The 11,383-nt window shown below is 50.4% G+C and overlaps 1 protein-coding gene across 2 annotated transcripts; it reads right to left on the bottom strand.

Annotated features, from left to right (window-relative positions):
- Positions 1-821: 821 nt before the first annotated feature.
- LOC8028753 lies at positions 822-9,961 on the bottom strand. 2 transcript variants are annotated; one of them, XM_040499610.2, is made up of 5 exons: positions 9,821-9,961; positions 7,455-9,262; positions 6,284-6,504; positions 5,884-5,924; positions 822-2,444 (listed from the first exon to the last, which is right to left on the bottom strand). In XM_040499610.2, the coding sequence occupies exons 2-5, from the start codon at positions 9,080-9,082 to the stop codon at positions 2,226-2,228; spliced, it is 2,109 nt and encodes a 702-aa protein (XP_040355544.1). In that variant the 5' UTR covers positions 9,083-9,262; positions 9,821-9,961; the 3' UTR covers positions 822-2,225. The 2 variants fall into 2 exon arrangements, with proteins under 2 accessions (XP_040355544.1, XP_002401455.3); XM_002401411.4 differs by having other exon boundaries at positions 7,455-9,377.
- Positions 9,962-11,383: the final 1,422 nt, after the last annotated feature.

Raw genomic sequence — 11,383 nt, forward strand, 5'->3', positions numbered from 1 at the left:
CCAGGTCTTTTGGGCAACGACAAAAGCCACCGTTCCGGTTTCCAGTTTGGGCCATTGCACTTCTTGGAGGAAGCGGGGGTTGTGTATTTGTAACGGTGAAAGTCGTGAACCATAGAGATTTCATACGAGGGGGAAGAGGGTGCGGGCAGTTGAAGCCTCTGTATTACACCCTTTCCCACTCTACTGCCCAGAGCCACAGGGTTGGTTGATGTATAGGTTGGGATGGGTAGGGCCTCCTAGTGACTACAAGGAGTGTATTGATTTTAAGGTTTTGATGTTTATCGAAGAGAAACTTGTTTGCAACTTTTGTTGTGGAACAAATTAGTATTGCCAACGACGAATCCAATTGAAGAAATGTTAATTGATACAAGCTCGTTCTTGTGAAGCTAGCACACGTTTGCAACGAGATATTTCTTGTTTTAAATAAAAAAATTCCGCAAAATTGGGCTTTGAATATCGGAGAATCGGGAACCGAAGAAAAATGAGCTGTGATAAACACTAAATTTTCGGCAAGAAATGACCCCTGAAAAACACCTCTCGAATTTAGAGATAAATAAACTATGAAAACACGGAATCCTACCTTTCATCTGTTGCAACATATTACCAGCAGTAGATGTTCCGCTTCCAGACAGCCAGCGTATGCTGGAAATGGAGCATCTGCTGCCAATCCTATGTCGCGAGAGACCGTAGCACTTGTGCCACGAGCGAGCTTTACAAGATTTGGTTTTCACTTTGGATTAAAGTGCTACAAAGCAAATAACTGAGAATGGCAATGTGTGGAAATAACTTTGGGGATAAAAGGGTAGATCTCGCCAAGGCACTGCAATAGGAAGAAATTATCATTTTATTGCTCTCAAGTCGTTCAATAAGAGAATACTAGAATCCATCTGCGGCAGCTTTGGTAGATGAGGGTCCACTTATGACATTCAGGCAAAAACCGAAACGAACAAGAGGATGGATTCGATTGAATTCCTCGCCGGTTTCTTTCAACATTCCTCTGCTTCATTGCTCCCAAGTTTGTTTTGATCCCCAAAATGAGAGAGTATTGGAAAGCTCGAACGGTCAAACTTTGAGCTAAAATAACAAAAACCAACGCCGCCACTTTTTTTTTTTTTTTTCTCCACTGGCAGCACAGATTTTTTACGCTACTATTTGCTAACTATATGTAGATCCTTAAATGAGTGGCATACACTGCCTATCACAAGCCCGGCACACACTTTTCACTTGGCCCACCTTGTCCAAGCAATGCCAATCCGTAGTTGTGCGCACGCGCAACTACCAATTGTATAGAAAAGTATATATTGCAGTAAGATGTTGCATATCAGTTGACTACCTCTTTGCCGAAAGAGAAATACTATACAGGTAGTTCTTGGATTGCCCAAAATAATCGTAAGTGTTAAATCTTTTTTTCTTTTTTCTCGTTTGAAGTTCTGACATTGCAGAGTTGAACTTTAATATACGGCAGGTTTGATAGATCCGGTTGACGAATTTAAGGGCCGCTCCTCGAAACTCTCAAAAACACTAAATTCCTCGCAACTGCTTTGGACCCTTCCCCTTGGCAACACGTAAAGAAATCAGAGCACACGACGTACTTTCATTCGGAACCTCAGCGCATCTTTCAAGTGAGCGAGAAAAAAAAACATGACATTGGCACTCTCAACAGAACTGCATACCATAAGCATTAAAAAAAACAACCACACACAACATTTGGAATGTCTTCAACATGGGCCTAATACCAACTGGAGGCTAAGACCTTTCCTCTAACGTTCCACGGCTGTGACTCCTTTGACTTTCTCCGTCATCCACTGAGACCATGATGATTGTAGAAATGCACAATTGAGCGCAGAAGTTACCGAGTGGAGGCCGATTCTGCAGATATTGTGACCTTCCCCCCTCCCCAATTATCCTGAGCCTGTGCAGTTGAAAGAGTATTGGAGCATGCAATAAAAAAGTAACAACTTGAGGCGGACTTGGCAGACGACGCAACATACTCCCGTTAATCTTCTCCGACGTAAAACTTCAACCTTTTTTTTCCCCCTACCCCACTTTTGTATCTCGTTCAAGTTTTAGACGCCCCTCCTCTTCTTTCGTAAACAAGAAGCGTGAGGCACTTTGACAACAGACGTCGGCGCACGTGATCAAGAGTAACTAGTGGATGCCGACTGTGTAGACAACGCCGGATCGTGCGGACGACGCGATGTCGCCGCTACCGGATCGCGACCGGGTCAGTTGATGAACAGCTCCTCGGACTTGATTCCGCCCGTGGACAGCGTCTGCGTGCTGCTGTTGACTAGAGGCGCCTCCGCGCCCTCCGCTCGCGCCAGGAGTGAGACATACTCTTCGACCGTCTGGGTGCCGACGTCGCGAAGGGTCGCCCTCCCGTGCGGCTGGTGTGCGGACAGCTCCTCCGCCACCATCCTGGCCAGCCGTCGGAGAACTTCGTCCTGTGGAACAACCGTGCACGCATTCTTTTGTGGGATTTCGCTCAATTCCCCTCCCTTTTTTGGGGGTTGACCACAAACTCAATCCGTGCAAATTTCCAAAATTTTTACGCATCATTCATTCTTTCTTTGCTTAAAAGACACAGTGTTATTATCGACAATTTCTCGAAGATGGTGGGTGCGTCCGATCTCGCCAGTACTGTACCACCTTCGCCCCGGTGAAATGCAGTTCCAGGGCCACCTCATAGACGGCGCCAGCGGCGCATTCTCTCGTATTAAGAGGTCGCAAGAACTCGGGCCTTCATTCTTTAACCACAAGAGCAAATTACGTCCGAAGAGTGCTTAAATTTGATTTCGAAAATACTGCGAAACCTGCCATCTACGCTCATGTTTACCTCAAAAACTGTAAAAAAAAATACAGAAATTGCCTTTTGCAGAGCTTTACTTACCGTATTTATTCAAATATAAGGCGAGGTTTTTTTCCAAAATCCGTAGTCTCAAAGTCATACCCCGCCTTATATTTGAAGCTCAGTATAGCAATATGACAATTTTTTTTTCTTTTTCTTGGGTCCTTCAACTGCCCCCTCGCCTTATAATCGTGACCGCCTTATATTCGAATAAATACGGTACTTCCCCCTTTACGTGGAGAATTAATACGGGAGGTACATGTTTCAAATGCCAAAAGCGTTGCCCCACCCTCCCACAACCTAATTGTGTAACAACTATTATGTGCAGCGTATAAACAATGCACAAAACTTGCTTTTTCTTTTTCCTCAAAATGACGAGTACAGTAAAACCCGTTTAAACGAACCCACGTACAGCGAATTATTGTCAATATCGAACTCCCGGAAAATTTAAATAAAAATGCAAGTAAAAAGTACTTTTTATAGCGAACAACATATTGGCTATATCAAACCTTTTCCCCCCGGAAAGGCTTTTAAAAACACACAAACAATCGTCTTCTATACTTCGTTTCAGCTTCCGTACGAGCGCAGCCGAAGGTTGAGGGACGGTTTGCAACTTCGAGAAGAGCATTCGTACGCACCACAAAGTAGTCCGCAAAAGCTTCTTTTTTTATCTAAATGACTGGTTTGTGCGTAAACATTGCACAATATTCCAGATATCTACTGCTAAGAATTATTTGCAACTAAAGGAATTAAATATCTGAAGTTTATGGTTGTATTAATATATGTAAATGCATGTGGTTTGGTGAAAGCACGTACATCTGCTGGCAACACGGCTGCAGCTGCAGCGCTCAGTTTTTCCGTGTGCTTTCGTTCCCGTAATGGTCGAATAATGTGCTTCGCTGCTTTCCTCACCGAGTCGCTTTAAGACGTCCTTTCGCAAAGGCACAATTGGGCGTCAGGCGCGAAAGGTCGTGATGAATGTCTGCTTTCAAATTCGGCAAGAGACTCCGGCCGCATCGTACCGCGAATGCGTTGTAAACAAGAAAAGCGTCCGGGCCACTACAATTGACTGATACGCGGCGAACTCAGGGCACCCCTTCACCTGCCGATCACATTGAACGCCGAGAAGCTGGTGAAGTGAAAAGGACTGCGCCTCGAGCCCTGGTATATCCAGACAATACAAGGAAAGACCAACAACCGGGTCATCGGGCACCTTGCAGCCTGTAATTACATCTCGAAACCATGCCGAACAGGTGGAAAGCTCGGACACAGACGGCAGCGGCCAGCCTACGCACTGACGTCCCTTGTGACTTAAATTTCAGAACGTGAAAGGGCATTTTTTAAACCTGTAGCAGACGATACCACCCGTAGCAGACGAAATACTCGGCGAGCGCGGGCGGCGCAGACGACCAGCGGCGCAGCGGAGTGATACAAAGGTGCAGGCGAGATCGCGTGACCTATTGCCGGCGCCTGATTGGCTCCGGCCACACGCAGCTTTGGCTGCGCTCGGACGGAAGCTGAAACGAAGTATAGCCTGTCCCTTCCCCCTAAGAAAAAAGTAGGAAAGAAAGAAAATTTCAAAAGTTCAAGCCGCGAACAAAATTGACAAAGAGAAGCGATTCAGAAGGAGAAAAAGCTAAAAAAAACACTGCACGCACGCGCAGAAAAAAAAAAAACTTCATACCAAAGCGGTTGCTTACGAAGAGAATTGATTCAGAAAGGAAGATAAGCTAAAAAAACTGCACGCATGCAAAAAAAATTTAAAAAAAACTTAGCGCTTTGTTACAAGGTTGAAGAGATGAGAAAGAAAGTGAAGCTCACAACAAACGCATTGTGGAAGTTCATTGTAAATGGTTTTTGCTACATCAAACTACTTGCTATATCGAACTGATCGTAGCATTTCCTGCTGTTCGTCATAAATGGGTTTGACTGTATATAGTTCACAATTGGAAGTGTTTAAGGGCCATTAGAAAGTATTAGAACAACGTACGCAATTTTTGCGCACGCTAGATTTGTTTAAACATGAGAATGCGGTGCAAGCACTCGACCGGTCGTGTCCGCTTGCATCGCCTCAGCAAGAGAGCTCTCGTGTACCGACCTTCGCACACCGTATTTCGCCGAGAAACGCTTGCATGTCGCAAGTATCAAGTTGCCGGTGATTGTTGTCCACTTTACTGGGGTTTTCAAGCCGAATGCAACGTTGTCCCGTATTGAAAATCGCAGTCGCGCGGATGCCGCCGACGTCACACTCACGCCGCCGTCAAAGCTGCTGCAGCTATGGCCCTGGGAGGCGCCATTTATTAACTGTGCTCATGTTGGTTTTAGCCAACTTCTCATCACGAATCCTCCTAGGAGGGGCGCAAAGACACTTTGTGTACGCACGCAATTTCTGAAAAAAAGCGCACACAGAGCGCGAAACGTGGTTAGAGTTCAGCGCATGTGCAGTGGCAATGACACTGTTCTATGCATATGCAAAGCTTTAGTGTGCGCTACTCTAAAACTCCCTATTTTCACACTGGTGTCGCAACGTTTCGACTCGCGCGACAGTGAATGCTCCGCTACACACCGAGTCCAACTGCAGTCGACGCCATAGTTCAATGAAGCCTTGGTCGCACTTGTCGCGGTGTCCGTCATCCTTCAGGACAAAGGCCGTAGATAAGTCTAACCCCGTCATAAATCACACTTATAAACATACTTGTAAGGTCGGCATGGTGAAACGGCACTAGCAAGCCCGCATATGAGCAATGTGACCGTGACAAGTGCGCAAGCAGCAGCCAGTCTCAATATTCTTGCAACTAACAGAACAAGAAAAAGAACCCCGCGACGAGTTCGCGTGGCAAAGGTCATTTTTGTAAAGAAAAAAAAAAAGCGAACAAAAATTTCGGAGGAAAAGGAATGCGACTTTACACTTAAAAATAGGTATCCATTTCTTTAAGGATCCTTCGACACTGCTATCGCCAAACTAACCCAACCCCACATACTGGAGCGTTCGGATTCAACTAGCTAGCGAAATGAAGAGTGGCTGCAATGCTTACGCTCACGTCCGAAGAGAAGACCGCCATTGTTGGAGCGTGCCCTGCAAAGGAGAAGAGGGAAGAGAAACCGATGAGTCGACACGTTTTCCCACCAGAGCAACAAAACTCTCAATTCGAGTGCAATCGAGCCAGGGCTGGCAGAGCCTCCTTGTTGGCGGGCAAACGGGCACCAAAATGGCCGACATCAAACGTTAAACTCGGCGTAAGAGGAGGGTTTTGAGCGCCAGACCGACGGAGAGTGTCCGCAATGCCTCAGCGGAGGAGTGGGGATTCGTCTCGACCACTTGTGGATCCTTTGACGCACGATCGAAATATAGGCGGTCCGCAAACAGAATCCACCAGATTGTAGGCCGGGATTCGAACCCGCGGCCGATTGATCAGGAAGGCCGGGACGACTTACCGACTGCACCGTTCTGGGTCTTGGGGAGCACGACGCAGTCTGGCAGCCTCCGCCTGGCGCCAACGTGGGTCGCCGTCGCCTCGTTCGGCGCCACTGCCTCCGCGGACGGCATGACCGGAGGACCCCTCTCAGCGTCACCTTCGCTGTTCCTTTTGCTTGACATCGCCCCTTTGTCTGAAGGCACTTCTTGCGATGACACCAAGTTGGCCTGCGCCTCTTGTCTGCAATACGGTGGTACGCAGGCGCCGGTGAAACAGCAGATCCTCTCTCACTCCCGCATCAGTTACATAGTTCTTTGTGCAACAAAGTCAAATCTCAAATGGATGCTGTTGCCTTACTTTTTTTTTCTTTGCTTCACTGCATTTTAGTTTTGGCAAGCCACCAACCGCTGTTTATGCGCGACAAGAGAAAAAAAAAAACTGCCTTCTTTCTGGTTGTTGTCAAAGGAAAAGTAATGCGATGGCATTTGATATCCTATGCTTGTGGGATTCCGAAATTTGAGTGTGCACTTCAGACACCTCTCAAAGTGCCCCCCTCCCCCTCTTTCCCTTGTCGCATGTGCTCTCCTCTTCTGACTTCTACCAATCACGGTGACTCTTAGTCTAATTTTTGCAGTGTGATCTTATGGCATCAGTGATGCAACATCACAAAACGTCATGTGACTGTGATGCATCATGTTACACTGTTACGTGATATCTGTGCCACAGGACGTCGTGCCACGTGTCATGTTGTGGCATTGGTAATGTGACGTCATGTGACACAGTGTCGCATATCGGCAGTGCGATGTTGTGCCATCAGTGATACGATGTTACGCTGTTGTACGTTGCAGTTTCACACGATGCCACATCAAGTGATGTAGTTTCATGACATCGCAACATGTAATGCAGTGTCACGTGACCGCACGTAGAGGTGGTGACGTCCCGACATGTGCCGTGAGACACAGGATGTTACAACGTGATGCCAGATGACGATGTCACCTGACATCAAGTCATGTGAAACAGCATCACATGATGCAGTGTTGCACAACTAAACACTGCAACAAATGGGCAAATCCAGGCTTCTTGACTAAACACAGCAATTGACGTGCTTACAGACAGACACACAACTCCACGGTTTGGAGGCCCCAAAAATGCCATTGCAATTAAAAAAAAAGGCCGTCCCTTGAGCTCACATTTCCCGCTCGAAGTCCTCGAAGGATGGCACGCCCTCCTGCCCGTCTGCCTCGGAGATGCCCAGCTGGCGGCAGAAATCCTCTGGACTCAGCTGCCTAGCATCCGCGGGCCGCCTGCCCTGCCAGACCACGTCGCAGTGGACCCGCTCCTCTGCATCCGCCCCTCCGCCAATGCCTACCATGTAGTCCAGCGACACTGCGTCCCCAACCGCCAGCACGTCCGTCAAGTCGCCCGGGTATGGCTGCCCGTCCCGGTAGAAACAATCGCTCGTGAACTGGATCTTCCGTTTGGCTCCGCCCGGCGTAGCCTCCACTTCGCAGAACGCCATGCACTCCATGACCAGCGACACCGTGCCCCGTGCACTCTCGTTGATCGAGATGGAGGGCGCCACAGAGCGCGACACCGGAGACACCCTTGCCTCGAATCTGTCGGGAGACACTGCTCTGTCGCCGGCGAGCGGAGATGCCCGCCGCGTCATCGTCTGACACTTGGAACGGAAGACCTCCTCGCTGTCGTTGACGTGAGGCTTGTGTGGCGGCCGGACGTCGGTCCACGCGAGGGTGGTGATCCAGTCATCATTCCCCGTCGCATCAACTGCGTCGAAGGTCACCTCCTGGTTGTCCGTCACCTCCCAGAGCAGGTTGTCCACCTGCTCCTTGCCGCGGTAAGTGACGTCGGCCGACGCCAGCGCCCTCTGGTCTCTTCCGAAGCGGATCTCCCCATCCAGGTCTGTCCTCGGCACGAAGCGGCCCTTCTCCCCGGACAACTTGCGCAGGCTATCCCAGTCGCAGCCTGCAGTGATGCCATTGCGCGGCGGACTCATGTCGTTGCGGGGTGGCGTCTCTGTCGTAGCAGACCCACTGTCCCAATCTGCATAGCCAACAGCCGGATCGTCGTAAGCACCGTTAAGTTTGTCCTGGAGGAAGTCCACAATGTCGGATTCGTCGTCCGACATGAACACCTCGTTGCCGCTCTCGTCGTCAGAGTCGGAGATGCCGCCCGGCGCCTTCTTAGAGAGGAGAGGGATGTAGACAACTGTCGCCTCCCACTTGACCTTGTCCGTCGACTTCTTGCTCGGCTTGGCTTTGAAGCGCACGCGGTCTTCCACTGTCAGAACATCCGGCAGGTTGCGGATGGTCTTGCCGTGCGCCCTGTCCACATTGTTGAGGTGGAAGAAGGCACGCTCGCGCAGGTTGCGGCCGAACTTGATGAAGCCGTACTGGCCCTTGACCGTCTCAATGAAACCGTGCTCCTCGATCGTCTGCTTGCTGTGCGGCGTGGGGGACGAGCAGGCAGATGACAACGACGGCGGCGGCCCCACGACCCCGTGGTTCTTGATGCGGACGACGCGGCTTGCCCGGAACTTGGCCTCGCAGTTGTTGGGCCCCATCTTGGCGTCGATGAGAACCCCCTCGCCCAACTGCAGCCCCGACGCCGGCAGGTTGCTGTGCTCGCCATTCTCAAAGGCCTGCACGTCGAAGTAGACGCTCGTCGTGATCGGGTTCTTGATCGATATGAACCCGTAGACGTTGAAGATGCGGTACACCTGCCCCTTGACGCCAATCAGGGTGGTGACGTCTTCGGAGTCTGCATCGTCGTTGGTGCCGCGGTCCGACATGGACGTCATGACGCTCTCTATGCTCCCGGCAGGCGATGGCAGCTTCTTGGTGCGCACGTAGACGTTGCTCTGGTTCCTGATGACGAAGACCTTAGGGTACTGCTGCAGGAAGAGCTTGAGCGACTTGACCGAGCAGCCGTACTTGGTCCGCAGGTCAGGCGGCAGCTGGGACAGGTGGCCCGTTAGCTTCTGCAGTGAGATGCCTTGATTGGACTCTACCCGCTCCTTGAGAAATTTCACCATAGCTTCGCTCGTGCCGCTCTTGCCCACCTTAGACATGGCCGCTCCTCGGATGGCGATTTTGCTACGTGAAGCGAGATACAATGCCTTTGTCGCATGGCGATAGGACAGAAGAGCAGGCACGCAGGGGTTAGTAGCGTGAGGAAGAAACGGGTTACCTTCTCGGCCGACTACGTTGTTAGGGCTAGCTCAACGCGGCTGGGGTTAGGTTAGTGCGACCGTCTGCTATCTGCCGTGCTACAACGCGGCGCCGTTAGCGTTCTCCGATGCAATCACGGGCCGCGCTAGCACGAACTCGGCACGCACCGACGCGCAAGCGTGGCGGCTCGTGAACGATCGCGACTTTGGTGACGTGACATAAGGGCAACTACGGCCGGCCGACGAGCGATTCGACACAAAGGCAACGGGATTACGGGCGATTTCGAACTCGTCAAACGTTAGGCCACACGCAAGGCGCCGCGAACGTGCGATAGTTGTCACAATACCCCGCTAACATGCAGTCCTTACCGGCAATGCTAGCGCACATCAACGGATCCGCATCAACCATCAATTCGCCGAGATTGTGGCACGGCCTGGAATATATATGCGGCAACAAGATAGTTTCGTTTTAACTTGTTCGCCCTGCGGCCCTGCCGTGGAACACTCAATGGGCGCGTTCAGTAGCGCCTCCCTTGCCCCCGAACGGAGTGGTTCGAGTCGGAGTCATCGGAGCGCCTACTGAACGGCAAAAAAACGCCGCGGCTCCAAACCTGCTTCTACGCAATTTCCGCTTCCTCCCCTGTGCCAGCCGGTCTCCGAATAAACTGGAAGCGGACGATGGCGAGCACGATCGCTTTTATTTGACGCCGGTATTGAAGACGTCTTGACAAGGTCGTTGAAGAAAAAGCGAGTGACTGTACACGTCAGCGCTGCTGTTCGAAGCGATGCAACGCGATCGAGCCCTTAGCTTGGCAGTGCAAAGGCAGCTACTGCTATAAAAGCCAACAAAAACGTCGTCAGCAGACGCAAAATATAGAGCTCGGCGAATCTACGCCGCCGGTTGCGATACGTTTATACGGCCGTACGTTTGTTATGCCCCTCGTAACGAACTTCCTATAAAATGTATTCGTATACACACGGGAAGTTCGGCCGCGCTCGGCGATCAAGGTTTTGTCGGTCGAAGCGAGCGTCGGCCAACGTGCACCCCGATTTAGCTACGCAAACAAAACATCAATCGGGATCATGCTCTGCGTGAGTGTCCAACCAGCTACCGAATTCGCGTGCATACCCTGCCTTGCTCTGTTCAGCGCGGAGAGGACTATCGTCGATATTCACCGAGTTTCCGTGCAACGGCGATCAAGACACGGCGTCAAATGAACGTTTACGTTGTTTATTAGCATATTCAAACGACGCAAAATACAGTCCAATGCATTTCCCGAAGGCGCCTTACCTTAAAAAGAAATTCGAACGCGTTATTCGTCTTACCTTTAGCACTTTTCATAAGCAAAAGCGAGCAAACCGCACACCTGCGACAGAACCGAAGCAGCTTATCCCGCCATTTTGTTTGTTTTTTCCTCTTTTAGCGCCGGAAATCGTCACCAGTTAGGAAATGACGTCATTTTAGCTCCTTTGACTCTACGTGCACCGTCTCCGGACTCGGTGCTTCGGAGCTTGACTCCGAAGCCCCGGAGTTACGTGCACCGGAAGTGACTTTTGGCCGTCCAGTGGAAGGAGTCAGTGACTCCTTGACTCCGGGGCCGCTACTGAACGCGCCCAATAAAAACCTGTCGACAGTGGCGGACTGCTGCTGCTTTCGTTGATCGCGTTGATCGGTTGTTATCGCCTGCCTGGCGCATGGTTTGCAATCACAAGGGTTGTGTTCCAAATGGATCCGAGTTACTCCGGCGGATCGTATCACGTGACAGCACAGATTGAAAAACGCTTGACGCGGGTAGGTTTTAGAACGGCAAGGGTACAAAAACTCTAACTGCTCATGAACTGCTCTAACCCTGGAGTAAGATCGAGTAAATTTTGGAACACGGCCAAAATCACGCCAAAATGCACTGATCTCCAAAATGACACAAACGAAAG

Source organism: Ixodes scapularis, unplaced genomic scaffold (assembly GCF_016920785.2).
Source record: "Ixodes scapularis isolate PalLabHiFi unplaced genomic scaffold, ASM1692078v2 PGA_scaffold8__174_contigs__length_109621045, whole genome shotgun sequence".
Taxonomy (NCBI): Eukaryota; Metazoa; Arthropoda; class Arachnida; order Ixodida; family Ixodidae; genus Ixodes; species Ixodes scapularis.